Here is a 16,160-nt window from a genome sequence, read left to right as displayed (position 1 = left end):
TTTGTCTATTTATCTTGTGCTTTCAAGTAACCCAAAACTTCATCATTAGTGATAGAATCTTGTCTACCACTGAAGTCAGGTTAACTGGCCTGGAATTTCCTGTCTTTTACTTCTGTCTTCTTAAAGAGTGGAGTGGCATTGTAATTTTCCAGTCCTCTGGATCCATTCCCAACTCTATTGATTCTTGAAGGATCATTACCAATGCATTCACAATTTCTTTACCTCCCCCTTTCAGGGTGTAGTCTATCCTGTCCAGGTGACTTATCCATCTTCAGCTTCCAAAGCACCTTCACCTTGGTAATGGTGAGCACACTCACTTCTGCCCCGACTCTCTCCAATTTGTGGCACATTACTCGTCTTCCACAATGAAGAACGGTGCAAAATATCTGTTAGTTCTTTGTTCCACATTCCCACTTCTCCAAGGTCATATTCCAGCAGTCTAATGTCCCACTTTTGCTTCTCTTTTACCCTTTTTATATCTGAAAAACTTTTGGTATCCTCTTTTATGTCTCTTGCAAGCTTACCTTCATGTTTCATTTTTTCTCTTCGTTAATTTTTTTAGTTGCCTTCTATTGATTTTTAAAAGCTACTCAATTCTTCGGCTTCCTACTAGTTTTTGCAAGACTATATACTCTCTCTTTTGCTTATGTACTGTCTTTGACTTTCCTTGTCACCCACAGTTACAACTTATTCTTTGGGATGAAATGATCCTGCGTCTTATTATTCCCTGAAACTCCAGCTATTGCTGCTCCACTGTCTTCTCTTCTAAGGTCCCCTTCAATTTCTCCCACACCAGTCCTTGAGCCACATGTTTAACTCGCTAATCTTATCAATCCTGCACCAATTTGCACGTGCCTCAGGTAGCAATTGGATATAGCATGAGCCCTGCCTGACTTTTGCTTCCTAACTTGTGTATACTTCCTTCACGTTGTGATTGAGCAGTTTTCTGAACTTGTGTGTATTTTTACTAACAACATTTGTGTCAGGAACTTAACAGAATTGAATTGATGTGTGGTAGATTTCCACATATTAATTACATATTCAAAGCTCTGATTTCCATCTAGGGAGAAATCTGGGATGAAAGGGACTGTGGAATTGACACCAACAGTTGAATCATTCATGATCTTATTGAATATGAGCACAAGCTTGAAGAGCTGTATAACTACTATACCACTGGATGTATCACATCAGTCAGGGACCATTTGTTGTGTGGAGTGGAGATGAGGATTCCCTAGATCCAAGAGCTGCACAATTGTTAGCAGGGTCACTTGTTTCTAATGGTTGAGAGGCTACCTTTGGAATCCCTGAAGCAGCATTCATCCACCAATACTGTCACAACACGGGGCAATGCTAAGCAGCCATAACTCCTTTATCAGAGATCCTGGTTGTAAGTATCTCCATCTTCAAGGACCTCTATATATTTAGAGTGCTACACAGTTATTCTGCACCATGCACAAATTTCTTACAAGAAATGTGCACCACTGGACTTCTGACGTCACAACAATGATTAATTTCACAAGTCTCTGTCATTGAAGTTAAGGACAAAATAACCTTGAATTTCAAATCTTTTGTAACGTTTGGCCCTGATATATGTAGCACTTTTTTTGAACTAGAGCAAGTGAATACTGTGATTTTGACCCAGGAATTAAACATGCAGACGGGGCTGTTTTGGGTTTAATCTGTCCTCCATTCTGTTTTAAGAAAGAGCATTATCTTTCCTATAGCTGAGTGGCCAGTCCTTTCCTTTCCAAGCAAAGGATTCCCTTTTCTTGGTGTCCCAGCCATGTGAGACGTGCATTCCAATGAACAGTCAGTAACTTAAGGTAAGCAGAAGACAGTGCCTTTGAAATCAGCTTACACTGGAAATTCAACGGTTAGAGTTATAGTCACAGTTTTACAACACAAATAAGGCCCTTCTGCTTAACTTGTCCATAATGGACACATTTGTCCCATTTGCCTGTGTTCACCCCATATACCTCAAAACTTTCCTATCCATGTGCTTTCCTAAATACCCTTTGAATATTACTATTGACCAACTTCTATCGTTCCACATTTGTCAAGAAGGTAACCGTCTCACCTTAAATCCATGCTCTCTAGTTTTAGAATCACTTACTCTATGCCCCTCATGATTCATTCTTAGCCATCTTTGCAACAAGGAGAAAAGTCCAGCCTCTCCTTATTTGTCAAGCTCCCCAACCCTAGTAACATTCTCGTGAATCTTTTCTGCATCCTTTCAAGCTTAGCAACATCTTTTCTATAGCTGAGTGACCAAAACTGCCCACAATACTCCATGTGCGGTCTTACCAACTTCCTGTACACTTGTAACATGACATCCCTGCTCCTGTATTCAGTGCCTTGACTAATGAAGGCAAGTGTACCCCACACCTTCACTACCCTGCCTATCTGTATCACAACCTTTCCACGGTCGCAGTGTCCTGGTGAAACCCTTCACCATGTTCGTCACTGACTGCACCAAGAGCATCAGGGAAGGAGTCCAAGTGCGAAGGCAGAAAGTGAATTTTCAATGACGTGTTGTTTTGTAGGCTTGAAGTTGACTTAAAATATGACAGGGAATCACAAAAAAAGATTGTATCTAAAAAGCGATACATAAATAGGAAAATTATGATGAGTTTTGTGATTAAAGCAGCCCAAAATCCATAAAATATACCTGGAAGCAAAATTTTTGTGGTCCAGTTCGATCAACACCGTGCATTTGTTCGAGGCAGATGGAATTTCCCATTCCTTGGCCCATTTTCTGGACTCTGTTGTAATCTTTGATAACCTTCATTGTGCACTATACCAATAATTTTGGTATCATAGGTTACCATTGCTAACAACTTAGCCATCCCAGTTGTTAATATAGATGACAAATAACAAAGGACACAGCACTAATCCCTGTGACACACCACTGATCACAGGCCTTCCATTTGAATAACAATCCTCCACTATCACCCTACGTCTTCGACTATCAAGCTAATTCTGCATCCAAAAGACAGCTCACCCTTGATTCCAGACATGCTTACCATGCAGGACCTTATCAAAGCCCTGCTAAACTCCAGATGGACATCTACTGCCGTGCTCTCATCAATCCTCTCTTTTAAAAAAAACACAAAAAAACAAGATTGCATTCATAGAGCCATCTACACATTGACAAGTTAGTGCAGAACCCTCCAAGTTCACTTTGTCATGTAGCAAAGCTAGAGTTACATTATATTATCTGGAATAATAACCACACAATTCATATTGCTGAATAAGAGGACAAATATGGGTAAATTCCTAATGACCAGTCCCATGACACTTGAAAAACCTAATATGTTAATTTGTGGTTCTGTTGTTTTAGGTTGACAGTGAGATGTTAAATACACAAACACTGCTGGTTATCTAATGGAAAAGGAGCATGAATTAGCGCAAACACAGTGATGTTCTTAGAAGAATGGAGAAAATTAAATGTCAAGATATAAAGACAAGGAAGGCCAATAAAATATTATTTTAATTAATACAGACATATTTGCATTTCAAATTGCTGTTGGAGTAATGTGTCTAAAGGAACTCTTATTTATTTGAGAAACTTGAAATGTACAAGTCCAGCTTCTCAAATGTCCCTTCAATTCAATACTTCTGTGTAACAAACAAAAAGATAAATTATGTTCATTTGTGAAGAGACCTCGATGCAAAGATGGTCAATAATGCTGTCTGAGAGTGGGGGGAAAAAACTATATTTTTATTTCTCTGGACAAGGACAGTTTAACTTGAAATTTATTTTAATAAACAAAATATTAGTTGAGATTTCACACTCTTGTGGATATTGTTTACTTATAAAGACTAATTTAGTAACTATGAGAGATATGAACAAAACATTTTTTAAATTAAAAATGCACTTTCCACATGCACATTTAATAACTATCACTGTCTGGACATTGCACCTATTACTGTAGGAGACAGAATTATTGTCACGAACAGTTCACAAAATCCGTTGTTTTGTGACAGCATTACAGGTGCAAAAATTGCTATAAACTACATTTTTAAAAATAAATCAGTGCAGAATAAGAGACAAAGTGAGGTTTGTCTGGTTCATTGCCCAATCAGAAATCTGATGGTGGAGGGGAAGAAGCAATTTTTGTGCCATTGGGTGCTCATCTTCAGCCTCCTATACCTCTTTCTTTCCTGATCATAGCCGTGAGTAAAAGGCATGGCCTGGGTGGTGAGGGTCCTTGAAAGACGTTGCTTTCTTGAGACACTGCCTCTTAAAGATGTCCTGAATGGAGTGAAGACTAATGCCCATAATGTCACTGGCCAAGTTCACAACTCTCTGTAGCCTCTTTCTGTCCTGTGCATTGGCACCTCCAGACCAGACAGTGATACTACCAGTCAGAATGCTCTTCATGGTACACCTGTAGAAATTTGGTAGTCTTTGGTGACATACCAAATCTCCTCAAACTCTTAACAAAGTCTAGCTGCAGGTGAGTCTTCTTCATGATTGCATTGGCTTGAAGGTCCTAGGATAGATCTTCAGAGATGTGGACAACCATAAATTTGAAGTTCTTTACCTTTTCCTCTGCTGACCTCTCGATGAAGATGGTCTGTGTTCTCCTGGTTTCCCCCTCCTGAAGTCCGCAGTCAGTTTCCTAGTTTTTTTTAACATAGATGATCTATTTCATTCCTGTTATACTGTGGTCTTCTGATGAGCAAGTCAAGGATCCAGTTGCAGAGGCCCAGGTTTTGGAGCTTGCTGACCAGTACTGAGCAAACAATAGTGTTGAATGCTGAGCTGTAATTGATGAAAAGCATGTTGCTGTTACCTAGGTGATCCAGGGCTGAGTGGAGAGCCAGTGACATTGCATTCGCTGTGGAGCGATTGTGACATTATGTGAATTGCAGTGAGTCCAGATCTTTATTTAGGTATAAGTTTATTCTGGCCATGTCCAACTTCTCAAAGTACTTCATCATAGCAGATGTGAGTGCTACTGGGCGATAGTCATTGAGGCAGCTCACTCTGCTCTTCTCGGTATGATCGATGCCCTTTGGAAGCAGGCAGGAACCTCTAACCGCAGCAATGAGAGGTTGAATGTGTACGTGAACACTTCAGCTAGTTGGTTGGCACATATTTTCAGAACCCTGCCAGCTATGCAGTCAGGGCCTGATGCCTTGTGAAAGTTCACGAAAGATGTTCTGACGTTGGCCTCAAGAGACCGATCACAGGGTCGTCTGCTTCTGCAGAGATACTCATTGGTACCGTTGAATTCTCTTTTTCAAAGAAAGCATAAAAGGTGTTCAGCTCATCGGATAGTTAAGCACCTCAGCCATTTATGATGTTAGGTTTCACCTTGTAGGATGTAATGTCCTGCAAACCTTCCCAAAGCTGGCGAGTATCTGACTCTTTCCACACTTCTCTTGGAAATTGCCCCTTTGTTGCTAAGATGGACTTCCTGTAGACATCTGAATCACCGGTCTTAAATGCCATTCGACCTCGCCCTCAGCAGACGAGGCAGCAGTGATTGAATCAGAGTTAAAAAATCGAAGTTTTTTCTTGTTTTTAGCTGATATAATCTGTAAGTTCATGTCCAAATTCAAATCAATGACCTGTGCATTCTTGCATTTGGATGCTTTCTTCCAAATTTCTTGTAGCTGATAAGGATTGAGTAATCGACAAATATTTGGGCTTTTAAAAATCATTGCACGTATAATTGAGGAGGAAAGAGGAAAGATTAAGAGCTAGAGAAATGGCAGTTTATTCCTCTGTCCTAAGAGGATGGATTTGAAATGTATGATAATGCCTGTTGGGAAGATCTATATAAGAAAGATTTTTTTTTTTTTTGCTTCTTTGTTTTGAAGACTAAAATCATTGCCTGTTGCTGGTATCTGCAGTAATCAGAGATTTGTCACCCAGACTTTCTCTTTAAGAAGCCTTCCCAGCTTGACCCTGCAAATGAAATCTCCACATGGGTCATCCATCCAGGCTCCCAGTGGTTTTTAGAATGTAAACTAATTTTGACTTTGTGTACCTTAGAAACTTGTAGCTTTTCTACATTGAATTCTGGAGATTTTCATCATATATGTCCATTTTCACATTTCCTTTATTTATAGATGATACAAATTGTTATTTATGGATGGTTGTAATTGAAAAGTAAGGACTGAAACGTCTTTAAAACAATTCTAAACCATCTTGTTCATCCAAATGGATCAGGATTTTGTTGGATATTTATTGTTTATTGAGAGATTGAGTTGTCTGGGACTGTATTTGCTGGAATTTAGAAGAATGAGAGAGGATCTTATAGAAATATATAAAATTATGAAATGCATATATAAGATAGAGGGAGGTAAGTTGTTTCCACTGGTGGGGGGAGACTAGAACTAGGGGACATAGCCTCAAGATTCAGGGTAGTAGATTTAGGACGGAGATGAGGAGGAACTGCTTTTCCCAGAGGGTGGTGCCCATTGAAGCAGTGGAGGTGACCTCAGTAAACATATTTAAGACAAGGTTGGATAGTTTTTTTTAACATAGGAAGGGATATAGAGAAAAGCCTGGTAATTGTAGATGAGCCTATCACCAGATCAGCCATGATCATGATGAATGGCAGAACAAGTTTGATGGGCTGGATGGCCTACTTCTGCTCCTATTTCTTATGTTTCCCAATGTAATTGATTGCCTTTCCCTAGTATCCTGGTTGTCTGGACTGTGGCTTCAGTTACAACTTTACCCTCAAGGAATGTTGCTAAAGAATATGTCTGAAATTTCTTTCATATTTATTCAAATAGGAAATGTTTGTATCACAATATTTCAGTGTTGTACATAATTGAAAATATAGGTGTACCCCACTTTACGAATTCGCTTTTACAAAAAAATATGGTGAAAGCCGCAAGCTGTTTATTAGAGGCACCCCGACCAGTTCTTCCTCTCTCCGACATCCCAGTCTCCTGTACCTCCCTCCACCCTGACCTCCAAAAACTCAGCTTAACTACACTGTTCATAGATTATTTCTACTCTATAGGCTGTGTATTTATCATATCATTCCTGCTTTTAATAAATGTTAGTGTTATTTTAGGTTTTATGTGTTATTTGGTATGGTTTGGCAAGTTATTTTTTGGGTCTGGGAACACTCAAAAAATGTTCCCCTAGAAATCAATGGTAATCGCTTCTTCATTATACACCATTTTGGTGTACAAAAGGTTCCATAGGAACGTTCTAGTTTTGTAAAGCAGGGTATATCTGTACATCTTTCTTGAGGTACAATTGAATTGTGTTCATCCTTAGTCTTTCAATAATTTCCTTAGAGTTACTGATTCACGTTGTTGGTTTGAGGGGCTCTGGAAACAAGAGCTTTCAGATAAAATCACTTGAATTTGCTTTGAGCAGAGTGTCTAGATATGAGAAGCCATGTAATTTTTTGGACCTGGGCATTTGGTGGAAAATGCATTCTAATTGATCTCAAAACTTTGAGGGCGTTCTAAGAATTAGACTCAGTGATAATCAGAGAGGTGAATTATTTCCAAGAGAATGCAGTGTTTTCCATTACCCTGGGGCCCTTGTTTTTCATGGTGATGTGGTGGTTGAAATAGTCTAGGTAGGAACTACAGTAATTTTTGAAGACAGTGCTCTTTACAGGCACTGTGGGGTGGGGGGGGGAATAGGTGGGTTGATGGGGTGTAAATGGTGCAAAGACCGGGAAGTGAGTCATAATTAAGGGGGGTCCTGATGAAATGGCCACTGTCAACTTTGAATTCATAGTTGTATAGTATAGAAGTAGGCCCTTCAGCTCAGTGCAACCCACAAAGACCATCTACCAACACCAGTTCCCATTTTGCTTTTGCATCCTTTCCACTCTTCCCACTCCTGGATTCTGCTGCCAGCCATCCACTCTGAAGCATGCACATCTTTGGGAAGTTGGAAAAGGGGACCATCTTTGGTCAGGTTTTAACTTGGGTCTCAGGATCCATGAGGCAAAAGCACTTACCACTTCTCATTCTACCACCCTCAATTAAAACATAGCACTATATAAAGATGGGTGGACAACCAAGTCAATAGGAAGTAACTGTGATTATTTGGAGACTCAAATAGTAATTTATTACTCTTTTCCCATAGGCCATCAGCATTCAATTCATTCCCTGACTAAAGTTAGTTCACTAATTCTTTGATTTGACCAGTGGTTTTCAACTTTTTTTTCAAATCGCATGCCACCTTAAATAATCCACAGAGCACCTATGCCACTGGATTGAACATTTTCAAATGAGGATGTAGTGTTATTTGTTTCCCCTTCTTCTCAGTACATTCTGAAGAATACGGCCACAATGAGATCAGTGGTCAGGCAGCATCCGTGAAAATGGCCAATCAGTATTTTGAGTTGGGATCCTTCCCAGACTAAAGAAGGAAGGGTCGATGTCAAGTATATCAAGGGGGAAAATGGGGGAAGAAGCTGAGAAGGGAAGAAGAGCTGATAGGATATTGAACTGGGGCCCCACCTCCATCTGGTTCCACTCGGCCTTTTCACACCACCGAATCTAGGCAACCCTCCTGGGACCCGGGTAAAGTTCCCTGGAAGGCTGCACCTCCTGGGCCTTTCACACCACAGCCTCACTTACCTGGTAAATTGGCAACTGGACATTTTAAGGGGCAGTCCCGTCCCCCCAGTGATGATGTCGTGAGTGACGCGTTACGCATTCACAACAAGTCCCACTAGAAGTTGAATCGCGCAGTTGTAATGGTGAATGGGATGGATTTATGGATACTGGCCCTGCAACTCTGTGCCTCAATTACAAAGCGGGCAACTAGCATAAGCGTAGTTGTCAATGGTACGTTGCAAACACTGGAGGACAAGACCGCATATTCACAGAGCGTACAATGTGACGCAGGCGCAGACATCATGAAGCTTACCTGGTAAGCCATTTGTGCTTTCACACTGCCAGATTGACGGGTGAATTTGGCCGGGCTTCAAGAGTACCCCCCCCATCCAGGTCTTGGAGCCCAGTCCGACCTTTTCACACTGCACAATGGGTAAACTGCCCAGTTAACCCATGTACATGGCAATATGAAAAAACTATTCCTTCCTTACTGAATGCTGTTCTTACTTTCCTCTCTAAACTTCCCCTCTCTCCAGTGGTCTCTCCCTCTACCTGTCTTGGCATCTCTCCAACCTTCTATTTAATACTCAGCACCTCCCCCAGCATTTGTCTGTCTACTTTTTACCCCCACTTGATATACCTGATATCTCCTCTTCCTATTTCAGTCCCAATAAAATGTTTCTTCCCCCCCCCCCCCCCACCCAAATTGAAAACATTGACAGTTTCGCTCCATTGGAACACTGTCTGGCCCACCGAGTTCCTTCAGTTTCTTATTCTTTGCTTTAAAATCCAGCATCTGCAGGTTTTCTCTTCACAAAATACTGCCAGCCCGTGAATAGTGTGGCACTGACCCCATCCCAACATCCATCTCGAGGAAAATTGGACTTTGTTCTCTTTTATAAATCTGTCGTTGAATGGGAGGAAATTCTTCTCACATAGAACCATAGAATACTGCAGCACAGAAAAAAACCAGGCCCTTTGGCCCCTCTAGTTTATGCCGAACTATTCTGCCTAGTTCCACTGACCTGCACCCAGTCCATATCCCTCCCATCCATGTACCTGTCCAAATTTTTCTTGCATGCTAAAATTGAGCCCACAGTCACCACTTCAGTTAACAGCTTATTCCACACTCTCACCACTCTCTGTGTGAAGAAATTCCCCCTAATGTTCCCCTTAAACCTCCCCTTTCACCCTTAATTCATGTTCTCAGTTTTGAATCTCACCTAACCTCTGTGGAAAAAGCCGACATTTACTCTATACCCTTCATAACTCTATCAAATCACCCCTCATTATTCTCCACTCCAGGGAATAAAGTACTAACCAGTTTAACTGTATTTCAGTTCCTCATCTCAACAATATCCTAGTAAATCTTCTCTGTACTCTTTCAATTTTATTGATATCTTTCCTGCAGTTAAGTGACTAAAACTGCACACCATACTCCAAATTTAGCCCCACCAAAGCCTGAGACAACTTTACCATAACATGCCAACTCCTATACTGTACTCAATACTTTTAAGGCCAATGTGCCAAAAGCTCTCTTTACGTTCCCTCCTTCAGGGAATTCTGTTTCTGTATTCCCAAATCCCTCTACTCTACTGCCCTCCTCATGGAGAACTTGGTTTCAACTTGTCATGGGGGATGGGTCTCCATTTCCTGAAACACAGTCAAGTACCAAAAGTGATTTGGAACTTGCCCGTGACCTTGGGTCAGAAGACTCATGAGAATAATTTGGGTTTATGCTAGGGGTCACAGAAGTGGTCGATATCGACCCCTGTGGGGGGGGGGGGGGGGTTGATAAATGCCAGGGGGACGATAGGGAGTTGACATAAGGCGGAGAGGGAGTCGATTGAACTTTTGTGGTCGAAAGCAGGGGTGTATCTACAGAAAATAGCACCTATGGCAGTGGTGGCCAACCTCTCGTGAGAATTGGCCTTGGTGGCCGCCATGTGTATTTGGCTTCAGCCTCTTAATAGTAGAGAGCGAAGGGCTGACAAAGTGGAAAAGGAGGAGGTATGTGTCCAACACACATACCCCCGTCTGGTGCCACCACCTCCCCTTCGCCCCCCCAGGTCTGTCCGGCACTGCCACCACCCCAAGGATTCTGGGAAGGGGTCAATGGTCCAAAGAGTTTGGGGACCCCTGGTTTATCCATTACTCTCATCCCATCACAGTTATACCTTTTTCTCCTGTCTACTATCAGGCAGAAGGTACACGAGATACACTGATGGTAGAGCCAAGAAAGTACACCGGTGTCTCCACTTCCTTAGAAGCCTAAAGAAATTCAGAATGTCCCCAAAAGTCTTTACCAATTTTCACAGATGCACCATACAAAGTATCCTGGCTGGATGCATCACAACTGCTCCTCCCAAGACTGCCAGAAACTGCAGCTCAAGTCTCACGCAAACCAATCTCCCCTCCATCGACTCCGTTTATATTTCCCACTGCCCCCATGAAGGCCCACCTCATAAAGTACCAGCTCAGCCCAGTCACAGTCTGTTCATCCTGGAGAAATTCTGTGAGATTCCAGCATTTCCTCTCTCTCTCTCTCTCTCTCTCTCTCTCTCTCTCTCTCTCTCTCTCTCTCTCTCTCTCTCTCTCTCTCTAATAATTATGCTCTGCCCTCCCTGCACTCTGCTATCTCTAATTGATCTTTTCATTGCAATCCTGCACTGTAAATTATGCCCTTTACATGCTGGATGAAGGTCAAAGATAATTATAACCTATTAGCTCTCAGAAGGACAGCACAGTTAGTGTGGTGGTTAGCACTACGTTATTACAACACCGGAGTCCGGGGTTCAAATCCCGCACTGTCTGTAAGGAGTTTGTATGTCTTCCCTGTGTCTTCGTGGGTTTTCTCCCATCCTTCAAAATGTTCTGGGGGTTGTAGGTCAATTGGGTGTAATTGGGCAGGCTCGTGGGGCAAAAGGGCCTATTACCATGCTGTATGTCTAAATTAGAAAGATAAAAAGAATCCTTCTCACTGTACTAGGTATTATGTGACAAATAAACTGAAACTTATCCCCCTCCCATTTGGCATGGGTATCGAAACTTGCACCCACCAGATTCAAGCGTGCTTTCTTCCCCCACTGTTATCACATTAGTAAAATGTTGCTGCCCACACACTATTTTTAATGGAACTTTTTTCTGTAATGCTTTTGTTTTTACTTTACATGATTTGTTGCACTATCGTCGACTTTCCTAGACATCACGCAAAACAAAGTTTTTCACCGTATCTCATTTCATGTCACAGCTGAGTTCCTTTAGTACATTGGTCCTCTTTCCACTCACATACCACCTTAAGCAATCCTTTACTAACCACAGAGCACCTCTGGCATCCTAAACCACAGGTGCTCTGTGGTTACTAAGGGATTACTTGAGGTGGTATGTGAGTGGGGAAAAAAGATTGAGAATCACTATTTAGTAGTTTGTTTAGCTGTTCATTTGTTTGAATGCAATGCAAACATATCAACATGCAGTATTTTTTTCTGTGAATTATTTTAATCAGGCTGGTGAAGATGTAGCCACATTGTTTAGGCAAAGTTTTAGACCTGAGAGTCTCCAGTGCGAGCTCCTCATTCCTGTTGTTAGTGATGGTTTGGAACTGCTCCAACTAACACTTCAGACCCTGAAGTAGGTCAATTCATTCCTGGTGATTTCTTCAGAAATCTGTCTCTCTTCCTTAAAGACAGGATTTGTAAGGCGAGAGAATCAGTAATAAGCTGTATTCCCACCACTTCCTAGACTCAAACCTACCTACTAATATCGTAGGTTAAAACAGCCCGAGATCTGGGGCTAAAAGATGTGCAGATTTGGAAAATACATGGAAGGCTGTGGAAATAGTCAAGCAGAGCATTAGGGTCATTTCCAGTAACGCTTTGCAAGATGGATATATAAAGCACAACCTAATACAGAAATAATCTGTAAATAATAGGAAACAAAGTGATTTTTAGAATTATTCTCCTTCCTAGTACTTTGTTCTTTTGCATGTGAATAATCTTTGCAACGTAAGTTTATAACCTTTTGGTTTTGCTTTCCTGCCTATCAGATACAAGAGAGTTCTGTTCCAGAAACCTGCACCCTGGAGTCTGTGCAGTTCTCTGAGGTAAGGATTGAAAGATTTATTGCCCAGCAATACAGGCTAAATTCCTGCAGTGCCTAACTTCATATCCCTTGGTCTCTCTACCCTGCATCTCTTTGCTTTCAATGGGTGGACGTATTATATGCTGCAGATGTCATCCTTGCTGTAATTGCAGCTGGGTTTCTACCAGGATGGATGGCAAAGAGAAATCTGCAGTGAATCGGATGGCATTCCTCTCTCCAGAAGCAGACAACCCTCAGGCAAGAGGGTGAGAGAAACCTGTGTCCTGCAGCCCAGGGAGTATTGGATATTTCTGTAAGGTAGTACAGCATCTGCAGTCTACCCCCACATTATATAGTCCAAAAATCTGGATGCCAGACATCTGGACCACCCGAGAATCCGGACTTTTCAAAAACTTTTTTAATTTAGCGGGGTTTTGTGTGCGTGCGCACCACAGGAGCCCAGCGATATTTTTCTTTTTCTTTAAAACTACCTGTTCTTATAAAATGAAGCATGCTGTTCTTGCTAATGAATAAACTATCAAAATTTACCAATTCATCCTTATTCTTCCTTAAATTTGAATTTTAGAAGTACTGCCCGAGAATCTGGAAAATCCAGACCGACCCAATCCCTGGATATTTGGACTTCTCTTGAACTATCAAAACCAAACTGCATTCCAATTTCAAATTCAGGGAATAAATAATTTGAAATGAATTGGTGTTAACTTTGTGGAGCAAGAGAATCTTATTGAAAAACACGGAGGTGGATCATTTAGCCAGTTGTTTGAGATTGGTGTTTACCTCCTCCTTGGTTTGGATGAATTCTGTTGTGCTTTGGGAAAGGACAAGGTAGTAGAGAGCTGCACACTTGCAGCTGTCTGGCTGTGGAACTGTTGACTATCACAAGCAGGCTGTGCACTCGTACTTCAACACATCAGTCATCACTTTTCTGAGTGAAAGCATTCTAACCCCAGTGGCTCTGAACAATGATTGGGAGCAGAAATCCTTCCCTCCCTCCTGGAAATAATGAAGCCCTGGGACAGCTCCCCCTCTGTGGGTTTGAATCTCTTGGACTAGACCAGGGGTCTCCAAAGTGGTTGACTCGAAGATAATTGATGGAGTAGCACACACTGTACTGCAGGCTCACATAGGACCAGATAGTGCTGACCTGTTGTGTTTGTTTCTAGGAGAAAGAAGCACTGCAGAAACGGTTGGAAGAAGCCAATCGCGAGGCCCAGAAATATAGGCAGCAGCTCTTAGAGAAGGAACAGGAGGCAGAGGCCTATCGACAGAAGCTGGAAGCCTTTGGGCATCTGCCCTCAAATAAGCAGGTGCTTTAAATTGTCAGGTGGACATTAAGAGGTAAATACATCACTCAAACACTCAGTGGCTCCAGATCCTATGGGAAGGACAGCCTTCTCGACCACGGTGACTCAAAAGGGCACAGCAGTAACCCAGGAACAGGGACAAGAAGGCAGAGCATGGCTCCGAAAATTGTGCTTTTTTGATCAAGTTGAAATCCTAGTGCTTGCCCTGCATTTGGAGGATGTAAGGATGGATATGGATAGGTTGGAGGCAGAGAAGAGGCGGTAAGCAATCTACTCCCAGCCAGAATAATCCACAAGGACTGAATCTGTCCGAAGAGCACAGTCGCTCACTCTTTTCTCATTGACACCTTTCCTCTTGCTGTCCTAGATAATTTGCTGTTACATTAGAAGGTTAGGGCTCGTAAGCTATCGTTATTATTGGTTTTTATTCTGTTGATTACTCGATTGCCTCTGTGAGATGCTACAAATATGGACTATTGTCTGAACAAACGTAGAAAGAAGTTGCGCTGGTGATTAGTGAAATGTAGTGGAGCTTTCTTTGCACAGCTAGTTGACCACTCTTGTGGGGGGTGGGGGGGGTAATTGAGGCTTTTAATATTTAAATGTAACTGTCCAAACTGCTCAATTTGGAGGCTATAGACTGTTCACCTTCCTAGAATCATTTAAAAAATTGCGTTATAGATGTTCAATAATCTCTCAATGGTATTTTTAGAAATCTTTAAAAGGGAACTCTCAACAGTTGGAACCGATTTAAGAACAGAAGCTTTTAAAAATGCTATTTGATACTTTATTAAATCCAAATAAAATAATCAACTTGCACTGTCATTAACCAAAAACAAATGCAAAAACAAGAGCCTTGTTGTTTGTAATTCTTGGGACTAATTTTCCAAATGGATTTGACCTTGATTTCGCTAAGAAAGAAAAATCTCTGTGAAACGATGCATTCTGAGTGGTGAACCGCACAATACCGAAGTCGTTCCGTCGGAGAGAAAGTCATCACTGAGATCACTGGCAAATGTGCTGAGTTGGTGCATCACTCAGTGATGACGTTGGGTGATATTTTACACTTATTGTTGATCATCCTGATTCAAACACTGTCAGTCTGAACCCAAGACCATTCCCTTCATAACATCGAGCCGAAATTAAAATTTTTAATTCAATCAATTAATACTATGCAGCTGTGAGAGAGCTCATCCTTAAATACTGAATATTGACATTAAAGATAAAGTCCGTGAAGATCCATTTTTGAGCAGATTGTTTGGTGTGTAACAAGTTGGGACAGGGCTAGATTGTATAATGTGTAACTATCCATGATTCTGCATTTTGATGCAGGAGACATTGTCAGTTAAAGTGAATGAATGCACCTATCCAGTGCACAGCTGGTGCCCACGTTACAGCTGCAGGGGTGCCCGGGTCACTGCCTGGTGCCTGTTGTCCTGTGAGAGTTCAGATGTTCTTTTCCATGTATTATGCAGTAGCACGTTCATATTCAGTGTTCAGCCAGCTCTATTCAAGATTCTTTTATTGTTATGTAATAAAACAGGTGTAATATTACACAAAATTGCCTTTAGTCTGCTGTAAGGCAGACAAAGATTCCCCATCAGCAGGAATTGCCCATCCATTTCTCCGTCCTGGGGAGAGCCATCACTTACTCTGCCGCCTGCTCTGTGCTGAGTGCCCTGTAACTGAAGAGTTTGTTTGGTATTTAGTTGGAACGCTTTGACTGAGAGTTGTCACAGTGACATCGTGGACTGAGAGTGCTGGCATCGCGTTAAATAGCAGCACTCACTGGAGAATGAAAGAGAAGATTGTGGCAGCTGCTCTGCTCCTAACCTGTTGTAAATTGAAATACAATTTATTCTCAGCTGCGACAAATTCAGAGCCTTTCCTCATAGTTTTTTTTTTCCATTCAGCCTTGTAATTATTATAAACAAAGATAATTTCAAATGTTCCACTGTATAATTTTGTATCAAATAAAAACTTTCTTAAGTAATGACTTTCTTTTGTTTCAGTTCTTAAAGATAATGGTTGTGATCAATTAAACAGGGAAACCATGCAGAGCAGACCACAAACAGGTGACGTGAGCTCCCTCCCTAGACCGTGGCTTGCCCTCTGCTTCATCATCCAGCTCCCCCTCAAATGCTTAAAACGTTTTGCATTCCACCTCATGTCTGAGTAAAACCTTTCCCTCAGTCCTCA

General features: G+C 41.6%; 1 protein-coding gene across 6 annotated transcripts in view; it reads left to right on the top strand.

Moving 5' to 3' along the window:
• The window catches only part of gabpb1 (GA binding protein transcription factor subunit beta 1), a 48,101-nt gene extending 32,147 nt beyond the window's left edge, over positions 1-15,954 (top strand). For 3 of the 6 annotated variants that reach the window (XM_069911368.1, XM_069911366.1, XM_069911365.1), the window contains 2 exons: positions 12,602-12,658; positions 13,821-15,954. In XM_069911368.1, coding sequence (XP_069767469.1) covers positions 12,602-12,658; positions 13,821-13,973 — 210 coding nt within the window. In that variant the 3' untranslated portion in view covers positions 13,974-15,954. The other 3 variants (XM_069911367.1, XM_069911369.1, XM_069911370.1) reach the window with 3 other exon arrangements.
• The last annotated feature ends 206 nt before the right edge of the window (positions 15,955-16,160 follow it).

This window comes from Narcine bancroftii, chromosome 14 (genome assembly GCF_036971445.1).
Source record: "Narcine bancroftii isolate sNarBan1 chromosome 14, sNarBan1.hap1, whole genome shotgun sequence".
Lineage (NCBI taxonomy): Eukaryota > Metazoa > Chordata > Chondrichthyes > Torpediniformes > Narcinidae > Narcine > Narcine bancroftii.
Note: the sequence above shows the minus strand (reverse complement) of the source record. Positions and strands in the feature narration are given on the sequence as shown.